At 43.5% G+C, this 25,741-nt stretch overlaps 1 protein-coding gene across 21 annotated transcripts in view; it reads left to right on the forward strand.

Moving 5' to 3' along the window:
• Positions 1-20,911, forward strand: part of ELAVL2 (ELAV like RNA binding protein 2) — a 152,399-nt gene extending 131,488 nt beyond the window's left edge. For 11 of the 21 annotated variants that reach the window (XM_083719448.1, XM_083719462.1, XM_083719455.1 and 8 more), the window contains 4 exons: positions 784-937; positions 5,140-5,365; positions 16,364-16,402; positions 18,053-20,911. In XM_083719448.1, coding sequence (XP_083575574.1) covers positions 784-937; positions 5,140-5,365; positions 16,364-16,402; positions 18,053-18,383 — 750 coding nt within the window. In that variant the 3' untranslated portion in view covers positions 18,384-20,911. The remainder of the gene's footprint in view (positions 1-783; positions 938-5,139; positions 5,366-16,363; positions 16,403-18,052) is intronic. The other 10 variants (XM_083719454.1, XM_083719465.1, XM_083719466.1 and 7 more) reach the window with 3 other exon arrangements.
• Positions 20,912-25,741: the final 4,830 nt, after the last annotated feature.

Consider the following 25,741-nt stretch of genomic DNA (forward strand, 5'->3'; position numbering starts at 1 on the left):
AAGTGCAAGTAGATAAATAGGTACCGCTCCAATGGGAAGGTAAAAGGCGTTTCTGTGCGCTGCTCTGGTTTGCCAGAAGCGGCTTAGTCATGCTGGCCACATGACCCGGAAGCTGTATGCTGGCTCCCTTGGCCAATAAAGCGAGATAGCGCCGCAACCCCAGAGTCAGCCACGACTGGACCTCATGGTCAGGGGTCCCTTTACCTTTACCTTTAATCCTGGTTTAAGGAGCCATTTGGCACCTAGCTTGCATATCTGAGTTTCTAACACTGACTAACAGTAGTGTATTATTATACTAACCCCCAACGAATCACGCATCGCTGTGGCGAAGGGGTACTTGCCTTTGACTGATTATCATTTTGCCCTCCCTAGACGTGTCCAGGTTTCTCCCTTCCCTAACTAATTGATCCTTTTTTGTCGATGATGGCTTTTGATTTGATTTCATTTTGGTGTAATCGGCCCATATTTATTTATTAACGCTGAAGATGAAGGAAATGGCATCAACGACTTCTGTAACCGTTGTGTCTCAACACACAATTTAGAGAGCAATCGCGAAAAACAAGGGCATTTAAATATACTTCTAAGTTATTTGGTATAGTTTGCTGGCATTGGATAACCTATCCGATCGGCACGGTACCAATTGCAGAGGATGCAAGGTTCTTGGTTTAGATTGCCCATCTGGTTTTGAAAGGAAAACTAGCCTTTGCACTGTTCAATCTTTCCGTTCTTCTTGTATGGCCATTTGCATGACGGAACAGCAAACGCTTTATTCTCTTCCCACAGGTTTCCTATGCGCGACCAAGTTCAGCTTCCATTAGAGATGCAAATCTGTATGTCAGTGGTCTCCCAAAAACTATGACCCAGAAAGAATTGGAGCAGCTATTCTCCCAGTATGGACGTATCATTACTTCTCGTATTCTAGTGGACCAAGTCACTGGTAAGTCGACAGCTGCGCCCTACTATCTCTCTCGCTTTTCTCAGCCTGGCAGGTTGTGAGAGATTCCATCTTCCAATACAGCAAGCCTGCCTTCAGAATATATCAAAGGTATATATGGGCCAGAAAAAACAATTTTCTGCCGGAGTTTTTCATAAATATGCATGGACTAAAATAGATTGTAGTGTGTAGTCAGCCAGCCCTGAGTCATTTCCACCTCGAAGGTGCAGGTTTTGAAGCCTGTTTCATGCCTTGTAATAAATTTACAGCTGCTATAATCCTCATTTCCAAGCCGCCGAGTGAAAATAGTCCCTGTACTCCTTATAAAGTGCTAATAAACAGTCTTAAAAATAAAATAAGGAAAGCAAAATCTTACACGGAAGTGCTCTGCTGTTATCTTAGGCTAAGTCTACATGAAATGCAAACTAGTAATTGCTACACAGATTTTTTTATATATATAATGTTGCATTATCCTCGTGCTGAAGAATATTAACTGCTGAGATCTAGAGGAAAACAAATCCCACGGGTTTAAAAAAACAAGTCTGAAAGGCATATTGATTTGATGCATAAATATTAAACTCAGTCTTAACTCTCCAGGCACTGCCATCCTAGTGAGCATATTGCTCCATATTTTTTTCTGTTTCTGATATAATATAATCTCAATGAAGTAGACTAATCCATTAGAGGGGCTGGAGAATGGAGCACCCTTTCTCGTTATTAAGGGTTCAGGAATCTTCTGTTTTCTCCCAACGCATTTCAAAATCCTAGGAAAATATACAGCAGGCTGTTCTATTATTCTACCATAATTTCCAAGCTAGATAGTGTTTTCTTCAATGCCACGAACAAAATTTTAAATAGACCTGGTGATTTTGTGACTATCAGCTGCTTTTGCTAAACCAAGGTTTTGATTTGAACAGAAAGTAGGTTTCTGTGCATGGGTCCCAGTTAAAGCCGTGGAACTGCATATGTACAAAGGCAAAGGCTAAGTACCGTACTTCTCCGTGTATAAGACTAGGTTTTTTTTATATTAAATAATTGTGTTAAAATTTGGGGCTCGTCTTATACACAGATAGTGCATAGGGGGGTTTTCTTAATTTGGAGTCCCCCAAAATAGAGGGTGTCTTATACACGGGGTGTGTTATACACAGAAAAATACGGTATGTAAGAACATTACCATACTGATGGATCACCCAAAAGCATGTCTTAGACCAGCATCCCATTGGACTGTGGTAAACCCAAGAGGCAAGGTTAGAGCACCACGTATTAGTTATGTTCATAACCATGGTTGCTGCTGTATTTGAGTAGATTATTCTGTATTGCAACACAGGGGTTTGTTTTTGCCACTGTCAACATAACCATGGTTATGCAGACATACTTTGTAGAGAAGGACGCATTATCCACATACCTGCTGTTTGTCTGCTTTAAAAAAAGATGCATCGTCACAGTATTACATGGGAATTGCCCCTTTATAATGAGTTTTTTCAGTGTTCCCTAAAATTCCCTCTTCAAAAACAACAGCCCCTTCCAGGGCTGTTACTTAAAAACAATGTGTGTTTCTAAAATATGCATTCAGTTGGGGGGGGGAGGGTTGTAAAGTTTTCTTGTGCTTTGGTAGACTCTGAAATTTCATTGCACTTGTTGCTGATTAGGGCGTACTCCCAGTTAACATTGCGGTATGGAAATCCACATTAAAATTAGTTCTGAAGGAGGGTAGCTACAGCTGCAACATAACATAGCCACTTACTAGGGCTCTAGGTAGGGTCGTGCTGTTTTGTGTTGTCTTCTCCCCTGCCGTATGCATTAATCCAGTCCTTCCATATGACACGTGTGATTTTGCATCTCGCTGCTCATAGCGGTGTGTGCAAAGTCAGGAATAGCTTGAACCTAGGAAAGGCAGGTCCAGAGAATTCTCCCTCTCAACCACACACAGATTGGTGCCAGCGTATAGCAGAGTTTTGATGTGTGGAAAAGCGGGAGGCAAAAAATAAAAAATTCACACGCAAAAAAGCAAAATGGCGCGGTTTTGAGTAGAAGTGCCTGATCCTGCAAATTAACCAAGTTGCCTAATACCAATGCCTTATGTTGTGCTAATTAAACAGCAGCTTTCAAGAGATTCAGATGGTATGTTTTTTGCCCATCCCTACCTGGAGATTCCAGAGTTTGAACCTGGGGGCCTTCTGTGGCTCCAGAAGGCTGTTGTCTTCTTTGATCCCTTAAACTTAAGTGTTAACATTACGTTGTGTGTGAAGCAATTTGTGTGCCGCTTAATAGGCAGAAATACCTCTAAACCAGAAGTTTCCAAACTTGTTTGGCCTACCGCCCCCTTTTCAGGAAAAAATGACTCAGTGCCGCCCTGGAAATCAAGCCTGATGGCTCAGTCCCATCTGCCCCAAGGGTGGGGCTGGTGCCGCAGCCCACCTGCCATTGGCCAAATAGGCAGGCAGGCTACAATCCACTTCTCGGGCCTGGGGGAAGCTGAAAAGGGTTCCCCCAAGCCTTGGAAACCCCTTGCCTCCAGCATGACTGCCGAATCCAGGGGAGGTATTGTTGCTGTCTCGCAACACCTCCTGACCTGACGGTAAACGTCATTACACAACTGGTGAAACATGTAAGAACAGTTTTCTCCCCCAAATTTTTCTTTCCTTATGCTACCACCTCCCCCTTGTATTTATTCAACGCCTGCCAATTGCTTCCAAGGCTACTACTGCCCCCCTGGATTGTTCCAGCGCCCGCCTGCCCCCCAAGAGGGTGGTTTTGCCCACTTTAGGAAACACTGCTCCAAACAGTGTCCAGAGAACTAAACAAGAAGAACAAATGTTCCAAAATTATGCAATAAAACAATTAATGCAACACACACACATCCTCATCCTTCTGACACACCTCCCCTCTGAAGATATTTCCACCTGCTGGCGCTTCTTTAAGACTCCACCCAACTTTCCTGGCTCTCACCAGGTCCTGCACAGACCCACAGATCACACCCAAAAATGTGCGTTGAAGAGGGTTCCTGGAACCTGCTGACTTCAACCTAGTCCAGACATGGCCAAACTCGGCCCTCCAGCTGTTTTGGGGCTACAACTCCCATCATCCCTAGCTAACAGGACCCAGTGGTCAGGGATGATGGGAATTGTAGTTCCAAAATGGAGGGCCAAGTTTGGCAATGCCTGCCCTAGTCTCTCACTCTAGGCTTGCTTTTTTGGGGAAGGCACCACAGTTGATGGGGCTTCCTTGAGCTTCCCGCAGTTGTGTTGCCTCCAGCATTCCAGCTGTTGCTGCACACAAACAGGACCAGGCTACAGCGGATTGGATATGGTGGTGAACAGAATTTTCAGCACCGCATTTGTTTTTTCAGGTCACCCTTTGTTCTTGCCCCTAAAGCACGGGGCCACCGCAGAAAAGGTTGTGTATCCATTTGTTAGGTCCTGCCCCTTGACTCCTGTTCCTACAACAACAGGGTTTCCCAGACTTGGCTCTCCAGCTAATAATAATAATAATAATAATAATAATAATAATATTTATACCCTGCCCATCTGGCTGGGCTTCCCCAGCCACTCTTTTGCACTACAGTTCCCATCTTCCATGACCCACTGGCCTTGCTAACTAGGGATGATGGGAGTTGTAGTCCAAAAACAGCCAGAGACCCGAGTTTGGGACACAAGTAATCTTTATTGTCATTGTCCCATACAGAACAACGAAATGGGGGGGGGGGGAATAAATCTACATAAGACATTCAAAACCAACAAGCCTTCTATCTCAGCCTGGTTAGCCCCCTAAAACTCTGATACCCCATTTTTAAAAATACAATACACTCCCATAGAGACTCCTAACACTGCGTTTAAAACCAAAATCGCATTTGGATAGAAACTGTTTCTCAGGCGGCTAGTCCTAGTCTTTATAACCCTGTACCTTCTTCCAGAAGGCAGAAGCTGAAAGAGATAATTTCCAGGGTGTGCACTATCCTGCGCTATCTCTGCAGCTTTCTTGTGGCACCTGGAAGCGTAGATTTGATCCAAGGTGGGAAGAGTGCACCCAATTATTCTCTCTGCAGTCTTTACAACCCTGGACAGCATTGTTTTTCTGCGGCTGGTCTTGTCCTCCGTTGCTTCATACGGCTTGTTGGCTTACATGTAGCTGTGAAAATGGGGGTTCTGGGTGTGTCGGCATTGTCTTGGAAGAGAGCAGTGAACGAGCCTTCTACCTTTATGCAGGAGTTTCAAGGGGTGTGGGCTTCATCCGGTTTGACAAGCGGATTGAGGCAGAAGAAGCCATCAAAGGCTTGAACGGACAGAAACCGCCGAGTGCCACAGAGCCAATCACTGTAAAGTTCGCCAACAATCCAAGCCAAAAAACAAACCAGGCCATCCTTTCCCAGCTGTACCAGTCTCCAAACAGAAGGTACCCAGGACCTCTAGCTCAGCAGGCTCAACGTTTTAGGTAAGTGGAAATATATAGGAACCCTCTTGAGACCCCAACCATTCGGTCCGAGTTTTCCTTTGAACCAGGTTGTCCTCTCTCTGGTAGGAATTGCATTTCCTCATATGAGAGTTGTTGAGTTTCTTAAACTTTTGTGTGTGTCTGGAAGGCATAGCAGTCAACACTTATTTAACAGCACTGCAATCTGTCAGCAGCTATAAACAGAAGAGTTTAAGCCGCTAATTAGTAGCGCTTAAAGAAATGGGGAAACATTGTTTTTCCAACCAGGGTTTTAGGGTTATTTTTAAACTTCTAGAGTAAATAATTCTACTAAATCAGACATCTTTCTCAACCATACAATTCTCTTTATTTAAAAGTTTGCCTTGGACATTGTCCATTCTTCTCTACTTTCCGGATCGTCCTTCTAACCTTGCCCTTTTTCTTATTTTTTTCCTGTGGAAAAAAATGTTTTGTTTTTTTAAAAAGTAGTTTGCACAGTTTTTTGTGTGGGTCTCTGTTCCTGTGGCACAGAGCTTTGCAGCCATATGTTTTTCTCTTGTGATATTTTAGTGTACTGAAAAGGACAGATGGTGTGAATTGAAACAAATACTGTGTTGATCTACATTCAGTAGCTGCTTTAGGGTTTTCTATTTAGCGCCGTGCTATGAGAGATTTTGTGTTATGTGCATATGCACACTTGCACATGCATGCTCTGAACTTTGACTCTGGCTTGCACTAGATTCCAGGTTTTCCAGAAAGGTTATAAAGAGTTGGAGTCAGCAGAGAATCGCTGCAAAGTAGAGCAAAAACAGAATCGGATGAGTTGGTTTTCCTTCAAAGAGAAGCAGAATACTCACATTGGGGAGAGAAAAACCTAGGCTTTGCCAGGACTTTAATTTTAATGTTTCAATTATGCACCTGGCCAATGGCATATTTAAACGAAATCCGGGCAACTTCTTTGCATTTTGTTCCATTAACTTTGTTCACCCTTAAAAGCGTTTGTCCTGGCGAGCTCTTCTATCTGAGCAGACAAAGGCAGTTGTTTTTATTCAGTATTCAGTGGATTTTTCTAATTTTCCTAGAGGTTTTCTTTTGGTTTTTGTGTTTTTCTCATCAAAGGATACTCTTGTCAAGCCGCTGAATATTGAATAAAAGTAGACTTGCCCTTTCTCCATAGGCAGAATGCCTGCTCCAGTACTGAGTGCCGGGGCAGAGGTAGCACTGCTCAGAAGAGGAACCCCAGAATGCCCTGTGCCTGAAGTTAAGGCCATTGGGGAATGACTGCACTGACATGAAAAAAGAGGTAAATAAACTCCTGCAGAAATGGCGACATACACAATGCCCCGTGGCCTTTTCAAACCCCCGGAGCAGTCTTTCTCCAAAATCCCAGCAGCCCAGCTGTCCCCTAGATCACCTGTAAGCTTATAAATTGTGAGTGGTATTCATTGTGTTTTGAGTGGCGGCAGCTGGATCTGAAGGGGGAATGTGGCGTGTGTGCTGGAATACACAATACTTGTTGGGAGATGTTGGGATGAATTCCGAGAGCTGCGCCTGCATTCCTTAATTTTAGTGTATTTTTCATCTCTGTTGGAAGCCGCCCAGAGTGGCTGGGGAAACCCAGCCAGATGGGCGGGATACTAATAATAAATTATTATTATTATTATTATTATTATTATTATTATTATTATTATTAACCACTTCCAGAATAGGCTTGCTTTGACCACTGTACCTTTCTCACAGTTTGAAAAAGAGAGAGAGAGAATGTTGGCCTTTGTTGCCAAGGCATCCTTCAGCACTAATTTTGTGAACCGGAGTGGTTTCACCCCACTATTAAGTTTTCAAATGAGATGGTGCCCTCTAGATGTTGTTGGGACTCCAATTCCCATCATCCCCAGTCCGCAGAGCCAGCGGTTAGGGATAGTGGGAGTTGTAGTCCAACAATAAATGGAGTGGGCAACTGCGAGAAGCAAAGTTACAGGGAACCAGGCAGAGGGTCTTCTCCGTAGTGGCGCCCGCCCTGTGGAACGCCCTCCCATCAGATGTCAAAGAAATAAACAACTATCGGACTTTTAGAAGACGTCTGAAGGCAGCCCTGTTTGGGGAAGTTTTTAATATTGGATGAATCATTGTATTTTAATATTCTGCTGGAAGCCGCCCAGAGTGGCTGGGGAAACCCAGCCAGATGGGCGGGGTATAGGCAATAAATCATAGTTTATTAATGATGATGATGATGATGATGATGACTATTCCTGACCTAGAGGATGGGCAAGATCTCCCTGGCTCACCCCAGACGGACTTGGAGATTTTCAAAGTCCTTTCCCCCAAATTGGAAGTCTTTTCTCCCGAACCCAACCCAGAGCCCGTTAAAAAATCATAACCCCCATTCCATTGTCTTCCATCAAGTAGCAATGTCAGGAAACAGTAATGGAGAAGGATGTGTTTCTCTCTAGGACTTCTGCAAGTGCAGTAGCTACACTGGCCTATGGGACTTACAACCCAGTGTAACTGCTACTCAGTGTATCAAAGTGGAAATAAGGGGGGGGGGCAAAACTGCCTTCCCTCTGTGTTGACTGCTGCTCCTACTGCCGTTTTGTGGAATGGCATGGGCTGGTAGCGGGCAGGGAACTTAAGGCTCAGAACTTGATCCCAGCAGCTTTCAAAGTTTTCCTCTAGCTTAATTTAGGCTTTTCACACCTCTGATTCTAGTTCTGGACACTACTGCCTGTGACTCGGAAGCTAGTGGGACTATTTTTCAGTGGGGGTTAATTCCTGGTTGCATCCTTCGGTAAGCCCATGCAGAGGGCGGGGGCTGCCGGGTACACTTGACCCGGAACTTGGAGGGTTAAGCTGGCCGGGGACTCCCCTCCAGGGACCAGCTGCTTTTTCGTTTGAGTTTATAACTGTATTCTAAGAAGACTCCCATTCTGGGCTTCAAACAACTTCCTCATGGGCCTGTCCTCAGGTTTGTAGCCTATTCACTGCAGGGATAGGATAGCTCATGATGCAATGCAGAAGATTTTCAGGTGTGTTTAATCAGCTGCAATCTGGCACTGGAATTCCGCTCCCCCCCCCCCCCCGACACTGTTACACCTATGTATAACTCCTCTAGCACAGATAACTAGTCACAGAAGTTGATAAATGTCCTCTTACTCAGTTCCCTCAATTAAAACTTTTCCATTTTAATTAAAATTTCAATTAAAAATTAAGACAATCAGTTTCACTTGGACCCATGTTTCTGATGGCATATTACTTCATACCCAAACACTTTGCTCAACGGCTTAATTAAAACACGAGGCAAGTTTTTCCATGCTTTCTACTAGAGCAGGATGAATGTATCAGCACTTTTGCTGTCTGGAAGTTGCCAGAACAATACAGCTCCTTGATAATGGATGGTCCATCTTACCCTTTTCCACATCACATAAAGGTTTTGCAGCCTTTGGAATCCGTAATGTCCTGTAGCCTCTTGCTCTTACTTCTGAAGTGATTTGAGAATTATGCTGGTTTCTTTTAATCTGAGGTCTCATTTCTAAGTGGAGGTCTTATCCAAGATTTTAGGGGATTCCCACTGTGCATATAGCAGTGTCTAGATCTGCAGTATTTATACCTTAACCTCCTAACGAACGCTATATTTTAAGTTATATTTAGAATACAGTAAAATAGACATAACATACACTTTTGCCTCGCCTTAATAAGTTTTCTGCAAGTTCTCAGATACTCCAATTGCCACTCAGCTGCTCAATTTCTGGGCCGCCAAAGGTCTAGGAAATAGTCCTGGTCCAGGCAAGTTCCTGCCCCCCCCCCCAGGTGGAAATAATGACACACAACACTATTATTAAGGTTAATGGGTTAAAAAAGGCCACAACTTTATTGGTTACAGGTGATGAGTGGTATTGGCTTAGGCATTGGTCCTAACCGACTATATCCGACTCCAGCCCGTCTGCTTGAAGTCCAAGAAGGGCGAACCACCAGTAGGGGGAGTTCTGCTGATGCAAATCAACTAGGAACTCCCCCAGGGAGTCACTGCTAGGGGGTGTGCCTTGGACCCTCACCTCCTTAGGCTTTGGACAGGGCCACACCCCCCAGAATCCTTTAACGGACTACCCTTCAATATGTGAGGCAGATGATGGCGTTACCTCCCCTCTTCCATCTACAGAACAATACCAATGCCTAACCGCCGATACCCAGAAAGTTGTGACGATTTGCTACGAGGTAGGCGAAAACCAAGTGGCTGGTGCCAATTTGCCAAGTGGAAAAATTCCTACCAGGCCCCTCAACGGCGACCAACCAAGGTCCATAGCAAGGTCAAGGAACAAAAACCTTATAGGGCGGGAGGGTGGGAAAAAGCAGGAACAGCTGGGGGGCGGCAAAAAGGGCAGGCTGATTGGCTGGCCAGGGGGTGACACGGCCTGGAATCTCCCCCGGTAGTGTGGGCGGGCCTCCGCCCGCCGCGCACATGGAGGGGCCGTGAAGCCCACAACCCCACCTCCTCCTTAGTCGGAAGTGGCTCTCCCATCCCAGTTAGGACACGTGTAAAGGTCATGTACACCTGCGTTATTTGATTAAAACCTGTACCTTCAACATCAATTTAACGCCCCAGTAGGGCTGGGAGATACCTGGTTTTCAACATTGTGATATATCACCAGGTAAACATCGTGAAATACTGATACATCACGATGTCTGAAATAAGGCTGGAGCTATATAGAGGCACTGGCTGGCTTTTCCACATTGTGATTTTTGCATCACACACACACACACACACACCATGATTTGCAATATATTGTCAGGTCAAACATGATGAAATCTATAGCACAATACGGACTTTAAACTGATTATCAACTTTAAACTGATATCATGAAATGGACTTTGAAGCAGTTTTGGACTATCTATTGATACATCGCCCAGCCCTAGTTCCCAGTGCAACTCATTGCTAGTAAACAAAAAAGTGCAATATGATAATTATTGTAAATTAATTATAAAGCATAGAAACCTTAAATAGAACTTGCAAATAAAGCTTTAAAACTGTATGCTTAAAGAGATATCTTAATGGCTGTCTCAATTTGATTTGGAAAAGGGGGAATCCTGCATTCATTAATGCAGCTACCATTGGCCCGACCCCCCCCCCCCAAAGCATTAACATGTAGGCTGCATCAGTCAAGGTTATTTCTTTTCTGCTAAAATACCATGTAGAAGTTTTGAGTGTCAAGTACATAGAAATTTCAGGGTTCAGAATAATGGTCTTCATTATAGAAATACATGGATTGTGTTTGTTTGCAAATATAGTGTTGTTCTTGCCCCTCTGTTTTGGATTAAAGCACAGGAAAATGGGAGCAGTTGGAACTAAGAGACTATCAAATCGAAATAGCTACACTGATTATAACTAAAAGGGTGATAGCAAGAGTTGAAAGATTGTAGGGGGCAGATTTTGAGACAGACTTAAGCAAGCATTCAAGAGCAAAAAACACTCAGTCTTACAAATATTCTCTCTCCGTGGCCACTGACCATGTAAATGTCCAGAACTTTGTGCATGTCGTTAATTGCATACTGACAATCTCAGATTAATTCAACGAATGTTTGAAGACATCTGAAGGCAGCTCTGTTTAGGGATGTTTTTAATGTTTGAAGTTTTATTCTGTTTTTAATGTTCTGTTGAAAGCTGCCCAGAGTGACTGGGGAAACCCAGCCAGATGGACGGGGTAGAAATAGTAAATGATTAATAATAATAATAATAATAATAATAATAATAATAATAATAATAATTTAAATCTTCACCAATAAATGCTGATACAGTGGTACCTTGGTTCTCAAATCTGTTCCATATATCCATTCCAAAACCAAAGCGTTCCAAAACCAAGGTGCGCTTTCCCATAGAAAGTAATGCAAAATGGATTGATCCAATCCAGACTTTTAAAAACAAGCCATAAAACAGCAATTTAACATGAATTTCTAACAAGACCATTGATCCATAAAATGAAAGCGATAAACAGTGTACTGCAGTCACACACACAATCAATCAATCAATCAATCAGTGAGTAGCTGAACTGGGTTCCACACAGTCACAAAAACAAAAGACCCGCAAAAACAAAAACGCAAAATAAATAGCAAAAACAGACAAACCTCGGTGTAACACTCAAAACGGAAGCGTGGCACTCAAAACAGAGCACATTCGGCTTCCGAAAGTTTGCAAACTGGAACATTTACTTCCGGGTTTGCAGTGTTTGGGTTCCAAGTCGTTTGAGAACCAAGGCATTTGAGAACCAAGGGTCCACTGTAATCGCGTAATTGTCAGAATTCATGTGCATCCCCTTGCCCCCACCCCCCAAATGAAGAGATCTGTATCTCTTGGCATTCACAAAACTTTCATTTGATTTTGATGAATCACATGTCAGTTTAGCTATTAAATTTGCTGAAAGGCAAGCATAGGCAGTAGATTGTGATGGCTTGCAAAAATTATTTTTAAAACCCAGATGGGGCTCATGATTTGCTTGCTCATCCCACGATCACGTCTAGTCTGAATGGAGCTGTAGTTCGCAGGGTTGTTGTTGTTTTTTAAAGTCTCACCAGGGGCAACAATGAGATGAGAACAACATCGAAGTGTGTAATGTGGTTTCAGAGGCTATTCAAGACATGTTTTCGCCAAAGGCAACCGAGGGACATGAGAAGCTGCGTTCCTCTCGGACCTCTTCTAGTTTTTGTATGGTGTTTTCATCTCCAGAGGATTTCTTTCCATAAAAAGGCAGAAATGTTAATTCCAAGGCGATGTCACTGCTCATACATCTCATCTTGAGGTGATCAGAGTGTTTTCATAGTGACAACTTCCCTTCACTCGAACAATTTACGTAATTAAGTAATTTATTCCATAGGCTGATAACATCAAGTGCTTAACATAGACTTCCATTTACTTCTATAATTGTGCAAATGAGTTTGTGCATAATTACCCACAGATATTTGAAGGTTGTGATAGCTAGGTCTAAAACAGAGCTTCTTATTAGGAGTTTTGGGTGCGGAAATTGGGTCAAAGTGTGGACGTGCTCAGTGTGAAAGTGGCTTGTGTTGGACAGGGAATTATGGGTACAAACACATACAGACGGACTTTGGAACCCGGACGTCTGACGCGGCTTCCGATTGGCTGCAGGAGCTTCCTGCAGCCAATCAGAAGCCACGCCTTGGTTTCCGAACGTTTTAGAAGTCAAACGGACTTTCGGAATGGATTCCTTTTGACTTCCGAGGTACGACTGTATGAATGCTGCTATCCTAGAATTGTGGACTGGGAAGGGAATCCAAGAGTTATTTTATCCAATCCTCTGCAATGCAGGAATCTAAAGCATCCGTGACAGATGGCCATCTAACCTCTGCTTTGTGGCTGGCTTGATAATTGGATGAATGTATCATATGAACAAAGACCAATGTATTTTGTAGCCTGTAGATGCTCCTTTTTCTAAATAATGGGACTAAAGCAGGCTTGATCCACGAGCCACTTCCTCCTAAGATGACTACCTTGTTACGGAAATTAAATTTCCTTCAAAAGAAGCCAATAAAGCACACACTTTTATGCTTAGGGAGTCAGGATCTTTCATTAAACTCAAAAGGCACTGCTTCCAGTTTATATTTTTAAAACTGGCATCCATTGTGAGCACATTTGCAAAGGCAGAATGAAAGATTTGAAAGGCAGAATGAAAACTAATCAATTTTGTTACATATTGCCACTTAAGTTTTATCATTTATTAATTTTAGAAATTTATATGTTGCGTCTCGGAATTTCCTGAGTGGCTTTTCAATACAAAATAAATAAATAAATCAGAGATGCAATAAACATTTTCTAAACAGAGCATTACATTTAGGAAAAGGCTACTGACCTCACCACTCACCTCTGATTCTCAGGGTTTAGACTAGGCATAGGCAAACTCGGCCCTCCAGATGTTTTGGGACTACAGCTCCCACCATCCCTAGCTAACAGGACCAGTGGTCAGGGATGATGGGAGCTGTAGTCCCAAAACATCTGGAGGGCCGAGTTTGCCTATGCCTGGTTTAGATGCTCTGCTTCAAGACTGCCACATTCTTTCCTGTGCTTTTGCAGGCCTGTCCACCCCCAAGTCTACTCTTCAATTAACAAACAAGCCCTTTAGGTCAGGGGTGGCTAAACTTGTGGGCCATATGCATCCTTTATATTTAGTTTTCCCCACAGATTTGTACCTTACATGGGTTCCCTAGACTTCATCAAGGCCCCCAGGTGATTTTTCAATTGATTTCCCTCCCCGCCCCCCGGCAGAAAAAGAGAGACTTGGGTAGCTTAGTTCCATGTTGTATGTGTGTGCTTTGTGTTGGTTTCCACCACTCATGAACAGTGCTTCTCAGCTGCCTGTGAAGCTCTCAGCAGCACGATCATTAGCCCTTCCGTATTCAGATGAACTCTTCCTTCCGAAGAGGGATGACCTGTCACCATCACTCTCGAGAGGCGCTGAAGTGCCGGTTCTCAAGGATGATCATGAATGACTGTCTCTCTTCTGAAGAAATCGGCAGGATTACTAGAGCTCTTGGTGTGTGAGGGTTGGCCAACTCTCAAAACCACTCCTGCTTTAGTCAAAGCCCAGAAATACGTGTGTGTGTTCGTGTCTGTTTAAAATCCAAGTCAACACCAGCTTAGTTTTGCATCCATCATTGTGAGCAGAAGGCAACACACAAGGCAAATCTTTTAACTTCTGTTCCTCCCCGTTGGTTGGTTGGTTGGTTGGCTGGCTGGCTGGCTGGTTGGCATCCATCTGCCTCAGGAGAAAATGGAAGAGAGTGTCAAACTATTGGGAGAGTTATGGCGCCTGCTGTGACTGTGGAGACCGATACAGGAGGGACATGTTTTGTTGCAGACGGGGAGACGAAGGCGTCCTGTTGTGCTGGTGCAAGCGTATCATGGTGTTTCTTCTCTCTGCATTCCTCACAGCGGTCATTCCTCCTCTGGTCACTGCTGCGCGGAGACCTGACCTCACTGATTGTCTCCAAGGCCCTGTGGTCATCTGCAAGGGATTCCCACATGGCGGGGTTAATGTTGCCAGCCTTCCGTGTCACATTTGCAATGCAGAGTTGGTCCTCGAATTGCCACATCCATTTTGAGAGCAGTTTAAAGTGACTTAGTATTAATTGTAGTAACGGCTAGTGCCAACCTTTCACTCAGCCGGACACAGGCAAACTGGGCCCTCCAGATGTTTTGGGACTACAACTCCCATCATCCCTGACCACCAGTCCTGGTAGCTAGGGGTGATGGGAGTTGTAGTCCCAAAACATTTGGAGGGCCCAGTTTGCCTGTGCCTGCACTCAGCTATAGTTAATATGGGATGGGCAGGAGGAGGTTTTTTTTCCTGGTCAGTAAGTGTATATGTTCTCAAGTGTGGCTTCTGAATTCTCAACTATAAGTGATACGGACCAGCATTGACACAATCGGGTATCTCTATCACTCTGATTGAGCATAAAACTTCGTGATTGGCATAAGATGTTCATGTTTCGTGGTGGGTTAAAAGTAAAATCAAATTGGCATTCCTTTGCGTGGACAGGTGGAGTCCCCAGGTCCGGAGCGCCCCCCCCCCCCCCGTCATGTGGAATAATGACTCAAGACAACGTGCTATGGGATTAAATTGGCCACAACTTTATTAAATTTCAAATGTGGGTAGACCCTGGCTCAGGCATTGGGCGTTCTCCCTCCACAGTCCCCAGCCGGGGACCTAGGGAGCATCAGGGTTATCTAGTGTTTGTGTGGGGGATGGGCCGGCTCTGGAGAACATATGTTCAAGCAGAGATAGCCGCCCCTGTTACGCCGCTGCCGCAGGGGAGAGCAATGACGACCTTTCGGCGTACGGTCAAAGCCTCCCTTCAGAAACCCCTTTAACGGGGAACCCTGGTATCGCCGCTGCAAAGAGGAAGATGGACAAAACGATTCCGCCCAATGCCTGATACTGCCAAAGTTGTGACGTTTTGCTACGGGAAAGGCGAAACCTGCCAATGCAGGGAAATTCCTTTCCGGCCCTTTGACAGCGACCTTAACGTAGCAGCGCCCGCATACCTGTAAGAAAAGTTAACCTGCAAAACCTATGAAGAAAAGTTAACCTGCAAAAGAAGGCATTAACTGAGGGTGGGTAGGGTGGGAGAAGCTCTGGAGCCAAGTGAGGATTCCCAGGTAAGATCCTCCCTCTATTGTGTGGGCAGGTAATCCCTCCCCCACCTGACCTGATCTCCTTGGCAACGCTTCCCCCAGGTGGGATTGGACAACTGACTGGGGTAGGCGGAGACCTCCAGGTATCCCACCTGAGGGAAGGCAAAGCCAAGCCTATGCTGATGGAGCCGCTCCAGATCCAGGGGCTGCGCTCGCCCACGCAAAGGTCGCCCCCCGTTTTATGCGGGGAGCAGTCATTGCGCAAGTTAAGCTGGCACGGGAGAAAATGTTTGCAGTTTGTGGCAGCACGGTTGACAGTTAAGCAAGTTTCTGTGCAAGGTATAACATTTATAAACACTATTTAATTGTGGTACGAGAAGGTAATGTCTTGCCATCGGAAATCTTGAGGAACGGACTTTAGGAAACGTGTGCAGAGTAACTTAATACGTGTTTCAGCCCAAAGGGCTTTCTGATAATGGAGTGGGAATGTGGACAAAATGGTCTGGTCCCTCATGTAAAGACTTCTGTGTGAAATTCATTTTCTGAACCAGTATTTTAATACGTGTGTTCTGTCACTTTTTTAAAAAAAACAACACCCAATTGTCTTGGTAGCGTGGAATTGGAAAGCCTTGTTTTATGTCCTCCCGAGGCTGAGCTGCTCTTTTGCATAAATACCTAATGGAAATTTAATCAAGGCTGGCTTTGTAGGATCTCTCTGTAGCGGGGGCGGGGAGGGCAGAGGAGGATGCAGGTAATATATATTGATTGTGCATCTTCAGCCTTGTAAGTCTGTTCTGTGAGAAGCCTTTCAAGACCCAACTAGCAACTTGCACTTGAAGGTAGACGACCCAAAGACTGAACACTTTGCTAAATGTGTTTTGCAGGTTGGACAATCTGCTCAATATGGCTTATGGAGTAAAGAGGTAATGAAGAATTGTGTTAGGTCCATAACGCTTAACCCTTCCTAATAATAAATTATACTGTTTTGAGTTGAACATACTTTGGAGCTAATTTATTTTATGTTGCATTGTCTCTGCATGTTCAGACATTAAACAAAAGCTATTTTTATTTCAGTACATCACTTAACACATTCTCTCTCGTCATCACATCCATAATTTCAACAGCTTCCAGCATTATTTTCAGTGGTATTTGTCTTTTTCAGTTAATGGCTGGCATTTTATTAATCTTTATCGCATTGCCTATTGTATCTTTCTAGCATTCTGCAACAACTTAGGGCCTTTCTGTACTAGAGTTTTGCTTATTCAGCCTTTCCCACCAGTGCCAATAGTATTGTATCTGCGCCAGCAGATGGTCATAGATCAATGGAATTGGAAGGGATCCTGTGGGGATCATTTGGTCCAACCCCCTGCAATGCAGGAATATGCAATTGTCCCATAAGCAGACCAAGCCTGTAACCTTGGCAGTCATGAGCGCCACACTCAAACCAATTGACTTGGTGCAATGATATTGGCTATGTAACGCAGATGCAATTCTTTAGTGCTAAAAGTACTTCACATGTATTATCTTGGTAAATCTTAAAGCATCCTGCAGGGTGATAATATTTTGCAGCTAGTATTGCAGCTAGGGGACTGAAGCTTCACAAATAGTGAAGAGTTGAAGTAGGTATTTCATTGCAGGTCTGCATTTTTAAAAAGAGACAAGTATTAGGATTTCTAATACCCAGTTGTCTTAGGGACACTTTTGCTCTTGCTTTTGTGGCTAAGGCAAAGTTTGACCAGTCCGCAAACGCCACATTGAGTGTCCCGACAGGAAGGAAAGGTGTGGACAACTAGAAACTAAATAATGTGCCGCTGTTAATCAGATGTGTCACTGTTAACGTTTCACTAGGGCAGCAGGGGTCCAACTAGATACTGCACAATATGACAAGGGGGATCGATAGTTCACAAGGCTATAATAAAGGAACAAAACAAAAATATTCAGTAAATGGAAGACCGGCATCTCACAGCAGATAAGTTCACTGCAGAAGAAAGGATTAGATAACCATAAAGCCTGGCCAAAGCCTTAATGATAATTCCTTGCCATGCATTTTTCTTGAGTTGGGCTCGTGCGTCCTGCACTCTACCTAGTTTGAAAACTGCTGTGTCGCAGTAATGAATGTTTGCAGAGGAGCCAACTCCTAGGGGCCGAGATCCCTTCGCCACCACCTACCCCCCAATAAAACATTTGAAGGAGCCAGGGCCTCCTAAAGTTGATGGCCACTGCAATTCAAATGGTGTGTGTGTGTGTGTTCTGTGTCACGCGATCGACTATGTGTGGCAGGACTTAGCTGGCCCTCCCCAATATTTCATTCAAGTTGGCACCCCCAAACGCATGCTTTGTAGGCACTGAAATCAGTGCATACTTGAGGCACAAAACTAGGCAGAAAGGCTCTCAGTTTAAACTTGTGCAGCATGCTGATACCATGTGGAAGTAGACTGCATTTTTAAATTCAAGTTCTGAACTTGCCTTCTCCTTAAAATAAAAAAATTCCTTTTTGTCTTCTCTCTCTCTCTCTCTCTCTCTCTCTCTCTCTCTCTCTCTCTCTCGTGTCTTTGCCCCTCTCCGTTGGTTAGTAGGTTTTCTCCAATGACCATTGATGGAATGACCAGTTTGGCTGGGATCAATATCCCGGGACATGCGGGGACCGGATGGTGCATTTTTGTTTACAATTTAGCTCCCGATGCAGACGAGAGCATCCTGTGGCAAATGTTTGGACCCTTCGGGGCCGTCACCAACGTGAAGGTCATCCGCGACTTCAACACAAACAAGTGCAAAGGCTTTGGATTTGTGACTATGACAAACTATGACGAGGCGGCCATGGCTATCGCCAGCCTGAACGGATACCGCCTTGGAGACAGAGTTTTGCAGGTCTCGTTTAAAACAAACAAAACGCACAAAGCCTAATGAGGTGCCCTCGGCCCAGTTTATATTTGAAAACTTATTCGACAAAGGCAAGTTAAAAGAAACTTTATACATTAGTAAATGTCTTTGTAAGTCAGTGTTGAGATGGGGGGGGCAGGGGATACAAGACTAGCATCCTAAGAAATATGCGAGATTTTTTATTGCTAGTATTTGAATTAAAAAAAAAAAACTTCTTAAATATCTTATGTTTGAATATGGACAAGAGGTACAGGGTTTTTACCTGTCACAATGCATTCTATTGCCTTCTTTGAAGAAGGCGGAACCTTTTAAAATGTTTGAGCTTAAGGGAAGACGATTTCTTTTACACGACTGCCTTGAACCTGTGAGTAGTTAATTGAGGCTTTGTGTTAACGATCCTTGAGTTAGTTTAGTCTTACGTTGTGTTTGATTTACACTTTAATGCCTTGCAGTTTAGTCTGTTCAAGAAAAGTGTTTCGAAGTTTACATTTTTATTTATAAAGTTTGAAAGTATTTATTTTGTAATTATTATTTGGGTCTGGGGGAAGGGGGGGTGGTGCATTATAAAAGCTTATTGTAAGATTAATGGAGAACTTTTCGTAAAGCAGTACCTTGCCAAAGAGATAAGAGCCTCTTTGATGTGGGTTTAAAAAAACAAAACAAAGCATCTATTTTTATAAAAAAGAGAAAATTTGGAGAAACTTTTTACAGGTCCTGGAACAAATATTTTGACTTGAATACTTTGAGAAATCTCTTCATATGACACCTAGTGAGCTTTTAAAACTTACCAGGAAATTTGCAGTGGTTGGGGGAAAAAAACACTTTAGAGAGATTTATGATGTAGAAATTCTTTAGAGATCTTTGTTACACAAGAAGTTGGAATCACTGAGAAATGCACTGCTGGTTTTGATTTTGTAATCGTTGTGCAGTCTCTGAACATCCTGGTTACTATGTGATAGGTGGCTCACATTAACTTGTGTGGTTTTGAAACAAAAAGGAGAAAAAAAATTAAAAGTATATAAGAGCAGGCAAGAAATTTAAATTAACTGAGATAGGGGAAAAAATCTGTTCTTCCTATAGAATTCCCTTCAGATAGAGCTCATGGTGTTTAGTGATGTACTTCCAGTATTGTTTGAAGAATTGTTTTGTCTTAAAAAATAAAAAAAAGATGTTTGCACACGGTTTGCACCAATGGCAGACCAGGAAAGAAGCAGTCTTGCGTTGGATATATTTGAAGGTATTTTGAAAGTTACGTTCAAGGCTAACACCTGAGCTTTGTGTAATGTAAATAATATCTTTTTTGTTTTATGAACCTCTTTTCAGCTGATAACTTTTGAGTTTCCTTCTGGTTTTTTCGTTTTCCCTTATTTAACATGCCAAGTGATGTTCAAAATTCTGAATGTTTTTGTATGTTTCCTTTTCCTTTGTATAAATGGCATTAAGATTGTTACTTGAGGTCTGCTTAATTCATTTCTGTTGTCCTGAGGACTTGAATTTACAGTGTATCAGATACGTTGCAAATTTTGTCTGTAGATAGTCTAGCTTCAGCTGTTTATGGTGATGCTACATTTTTGTTTATAAATATGTTTGTGGTAAAAAAAAAATGAGTATAACCATAGGTTTTGAACAAATTCCTTACATTTTTCATACCAGAATCATAAATACCTGTATGCTATTGAAATTTAACTTTGTATGACGCTTAAAAACACTTATTTGGGGAAAATAATAAAGACTTTACCATGTATGGAAGAAATTTAAGGTCAAAAAAAGTACAAATATTTTCTGATTAGCATCTAGCTTATAATAAATTTTTAAAAAGCTGAAGGCCAGCAGAGCCTTTTCCAGGATGCACTGACAAACTATATAGATCCGTCCTGCTTTTTGTATAAACTGAGATGCTCATTTGCTTCCCCTTAGAACCAAGCAATGTGCTATGCATAACATTCTTGTACATGATATTTGCAGTTGCTTTCCGATTCTTATTTTTTAAGAAAAGAATTGTAGTTATAAAATTTTCAGTATAGTACAGTACATAAAAAAACAACTGTGAGAGAATAAAGTGTGCTAAAGTGACAAACGACTTTTCTCATGCCGGACTCATTCAATGCTCTTCGGATCAATTGGCTTAATCCTAATCCCACACTCTTGTTGGGATCTGCATTAACACAAATTCCCTGTGCTTCAGAAGGTGATGGAGTTCCATGGTGATGATGGTGGTTGGAGTGGGTCCAACACCTGGTACCTGCAACCTTTGCCACTTTATACGACTATAGTGAAAATAAAACTCAAAAATCCACTCAAATAAGGGGCATTGATGAGAAGGCATGTGTCTGTTGGGCTTCACTTTGCACTGTTTATCAGAGCACTTAATAAAATGTAAGGCTGGTATTTATTTGAAGTTGTACAGTATGACTTAATTCACATCTGTTGGAGTAGAAAAAAAATATATTCTGTTGAGTATTTAAAAAGAGGCTGTACATGTTTTCTTTTGTGTTTGGATCCTTTGTACTTTTTCATGTTCAGTACATCAATAAACAAAAGTTGAAGGGAAAGAACAGTGTGGTACAGCGGTCTTTACCCAATTTTGTTTATTTTTTGAGTATGCTGTCGTGGGCATAAGAGCAGTCTCACACACACACACACACACCCATTGGTTTGAGGAAAGTGGGTGTTTCAGTCCCACAAACTCACATGCACACACAAATCAGGCAAGTTGGCATCCTCATCTTCCCAAGCGTTTTCTTCAAGATGGCAGGTGTTAATACAAGCTAGGAAGGGGGCCTAGAGAAGTGGATGTGATTACATACAGTGCCAATCTCTGTTTACAGTATTGAAATAAAAACTGGTATTTTTCCCTGCTAACCCCCGAGGCAGTAGAAATTTCCTCTGGTGAGCACCTGAGTGGCTGTCTGCTGTTTGTAAAAAAGCAAAGCTGAGCCTGAAGTCAAAGCCAAGAAGAGAGACAACAATGGCAGGTGTTATATTAGGCTTATATAGTACAGAAGTCTCCTTTCTTTTTAAGGCTTGCAGGTCTGTCCTAGAATAAAGAGTGGAGAATGTATGCCGATGTGTTGGTGCTATTTTGACCACCACAACAACTTTTTTACACTGAGTCGAGAGAAGCAGCAGAACCTATCCCCCTGCTCAATTTTCTGCAATCTTTGCATGGTGGGGAGGGTCTAAGAGATAGGATGGATGAATGGGTACCATGCTGAGCCCCTTGAACCTAGGAGTCTAGTGGACATCAACAAGCGCAGTCAACAAGGAAATGAGCTATCGCCTCGCTCCATAATTGTTAAAAATCTGAGATAGGGCTGGGCGATACCTGGTTTTCAGCATCATGATATGTCACCAGCTAAACATTGTGATATATCGCAATGTCTGAAATAAAGATGGAACTACGTAGAGGCATTGGCTGGCTTCACAGATTTCCCCACATTGTGATTTTCGCCAGCGCTGCTCTTGTGATTTGCTGCCCCTTGCATAAGGCAGGAGATTGCTAAGCCAGCAGAGTTAACAAGGGGGTGCAGGAATCGAGAGAAGCATTGGCTAGTAGCTTCATGGTTTTCCTCACGTTGTGATTTTTGCATAGCTCTCTGACTCTCTTCCTTTCACACACACACAACTCTCCGTATATTGCCAGGTCAAAAATTATGAAACCGTTATCACAATATGGACTTCAAACCGGTTTTGGATGATATATCACGCAGCCCTAAGAAACATCATGATTCGTGATATACTGTGGTACCTCGGTTCTCGAACGAAATCCGTTCCAGAAGCCCGAAACATCCGAAAACCGAGGCGCGACTTCCCATTGGTTGCAAGAGCTTCTTGCACTCAGCAGAAGCCATGTCGCATGTTCAGGTCCCAAAACAGTTTGAAAACGGAAGCACTTACTTGCAGGTTTTCTGCGTTCGACAACCAAAGCCATGTCAAAAATTATGAAACTGATATCACACTATGGAGTTCAAATCGGTTTTGGATGGTATTTTGATATATTGCCCAGTCCTAATCTGAGATGAGCTAAATTTTGGGAGCAAGGAAAGCAGAGGCGGAGGAAGGGGGCGGCGGGGGTGGTCCGCCCCGGTGTCCCCGCTGAGGGGGTGACAAAATGGCGCACGGCTCTCACCACAGGGCCTGCAGCGCCCTGGGAGTGATGCGGTGGCTTGGGCACCCACAGGCTCCGTGTTGCCCCAAGTGGTCCGCCCGCCTCTTCCCCCTCAGCTGTAGGACGGCTGAGTGGGAGGTGGCAGACAGACTCCTCGTAGGCCCCGTGGAGAGTCCTATCCCGGCTGGCCCCGTCCCTGGGCAGTGCCCCGCTCCAGTCTCCCAATTGGCTTGCTCCGCTGCTGGGAGGAAGCTGTCTTTACACACGCTGTTAATTCATCAATCTCATTGCATATCGAGGTCCCCAAGCCACCCCCCTAAATAAATCACAATTCACACAATAAGTTTTGTTTACAGTTTTTGGCATAATTTTGGCCACAACTTTATTAAAATACATAATGTGAGTGGTTGCTTAGGGCTTAGGCATTGGTTACGACTATCTGTCCCCGCCCCGGAGACAGAACTGACTTCCGGATTCCAGCGAAAGCCAGTAAGGGAAAACAATATTGGAGAGAGAATGGGGCTGGGCACCATACCGTCACCCCTCCCCGCATGCTTCCAGGGGCTTGCGCGGCCCTAGCCCCTTGCTGGGGATACGGACAAATGTGTGGCAAACCCCTGGATTCCTTTAACGGAATTCCCTTGCAGCAGCAGCATTGGAGGGGCAGGCACAGCCAATCTATGCCCCTCCACCAACCAAATTTTAACCAGTGCCTATCCACAACCTTACAAGTTTTAACAATTTGCTATGCAGTAGGCAAAAACCAAATGGTACCAGCCAATCTGCCAAATGGACAAAATTCCTACCAGGCCCCTGCCCCAAAAGCAGACGACCCCATGACAGGCATAGCAAGGTCAAACACTACAGCCCTAAATCAGGGAGGGTGGGTGGGTGATCCGATGCACGCAGCAAAAGTGACTAAAAAGAGCTGTGTGCCATGAATATACTGTATAACCTTTGGGCCAACCCACTAAATGGTAGCATCAAAATCTCCCCAACAACCCAAGTTGGCACAATCACAGTCATGGCCATCCAAACGGCCCTGCCCAGTAACCAAGAGGGGATGTCCTGTTAGACCCCACCGTACCACATGCTCTCCATGAAGGAGAACACGCTTTACTGTCTACACTTGTTGACTGCCTTTTAAAACCAAGTTTCAGGCAGAGATCTCTCCTAGTGCCAGGGGTTGAACTTCAGACATTCTGCACACACACTCTGTGTTCTACCACCGAGATAATCCTTACCCACTAAAAATGTTCAGTACTGTAAAGACAAGAGATCATTTTCATCGGAACGGAAGTGTGAATGGCTTGTTTTGTAGAAAGGTGCTAAATTACAGTGTTCCTTGTTTTCATATGTTGATGTGTGCATGAACTGCTGCAGACATCTGACTTGTACTTACTATTTATTTCATGTTTGTTTACCATCAGCGTAAACCCACAGCAGTGTGTGCTGAAACTGGGACTGCAGTCTTTAATCAGCAGGTTAATAACTAAAGCTTTCATATGATTATGAAATGGTAGAGGCCACTTCTAATTAGATGGAAAGCTGAGGATATTTTTTTTTTCTGGCGGTGTGTCAGAATGATAGGAAATGAAAAGGAAAATACTGAAGATGGCCTCTCCAAACAGTGAGTGGCAGCTTTTATTTTGAAAAAAGTGTAAGATGTCTTGCACCCCCCTTCACTATCCTAAAAAAAGCAACAACAAATTATGTCAATGATCAGAATGCTAGTTTGCCATTCCAAATATTCATATCTTTCAAAGAATAGAATACAACTTGAGAAGAAATGGGAAACATCAGCTATAAAAATGCTTGGGGGAGTGGATCATCTTTCGGGGGCTGGGAGAAATGGCTTAAAGCATTTGGAGCTCTTTAGCTTAACATTGTTGAGATTTTGATGTAAGTGGTTTGAATAATACATTTTAACACTAATGCTTGTTTATCAAATGAAGCTGCTTGGCGGCCGCTTTAGAAAATAGTAATTTTATTTATTTAACGATGTATGTCTTTTTGGATTGTTTAAAGTAGCTTACAGGGCTTTTTAAAAAATAAAATAAAAATCTAGCTCAGTAGCATTTCACTCGCATAAAACTAAATAGATCTTGACTAGTTAAACAAAAACATGAAATCCAGCTAGCAAAGTAAAGGAACTCCCTACCCCCCTTTCCCAAAATCTCTTGTTTAATTTACTCTCTTTTGCAGTGATACCCTTATGGTTACAGCAACAGATCCTTTCCCTTCTTAATAAACCAGGGGTGTGGAGCGCATGGCTCTTCAGCAATCAAAATCTCCCCCAGCCCATATAGCCAGTGGTCAAAGATGATAGGCGAACTGTCTGGAGAGCCACCAACCAATTCTAAACCACTGCAATAAATGGGTCTCATCCAGTGTTCATTGACTCCAGAATGTCACCCGAAGGGGAAACTCCCACTTGTATAAACATGAGCAATATCTCCCTACTTTAACCCCTAACCCATGGATAGGCAAACTAAGGCCCAGGCGCTGGATCTGGCCCAATCGCCTTCTAAATCTGGCCCGTGGACGGTCCGGGAATCAGCGTGTTTTTACATGAGTAGAATGTGTGCTTTTATTAAAAATGCATCTCTGGGGTATTTGTGGGGCATAGGAATACGTTCATTCCCCCCAAAAAAGAAAAAAAAATATAGTTCGGGCCCCCACAAGGGGACTGGCCCCCTGCTTAAAAAGTTCGCTGAACCCTGCACATTGTCTCTTACTTTTTTCAGTATTCATAATTTACAGAAATCCCTGCCACAAGGTGTTGGCAAACAAGGTAAAGAGAGAAAAAGAGTTGCCGCCTCAAAGTTCTGACACATAAGCTTTCTTATAGGATATATTGGCGGATCTCTCCCCCCCCCCTCATTTATTTTGGGCACAGCCTTTGTATTCCAGCTTCCTAGCCTTGTAAAAGGATTCAGTAAAATACTCTTTGTGTCGCAAGAGAGATCCGAACCTTGGACTACGCAAAGATGGGCAGGCAGTCAACTGTGCCCACCAGCCCAAGTCCTAGTGAACCCACCTAAATGAACCCACCTGTCGAGTGCTGGGATTCTTGTCTTTATGATGTGGCTTTCGCCCACATTTCCACTTGTGCCATGCCTAGAAAAGTCCAAGCTCTTTTCTGAGGGAAATCCCTCTCTTTAGTAGTGGTAAAGGTAAAGCGACCCCTGACCATTAGGTCCAGTCGTGACGGACTCTGGGGTTATGGCACTCATCTCGCTTTATTGGCCAAGGGAGTCGGCGGGCGTACAGC

This window comes from Podarcis gaigeae, assembly GCF_964106915.1.
Source record: "Podarcis gaigeae genome assembly, chromosome: 17".
Lineage (NCBI taxonomy): Eukaryota > Metazoa > Chordata > Lepidosauria > Squamata > Lacertidae > Podarcis > Podarcis gaigeae.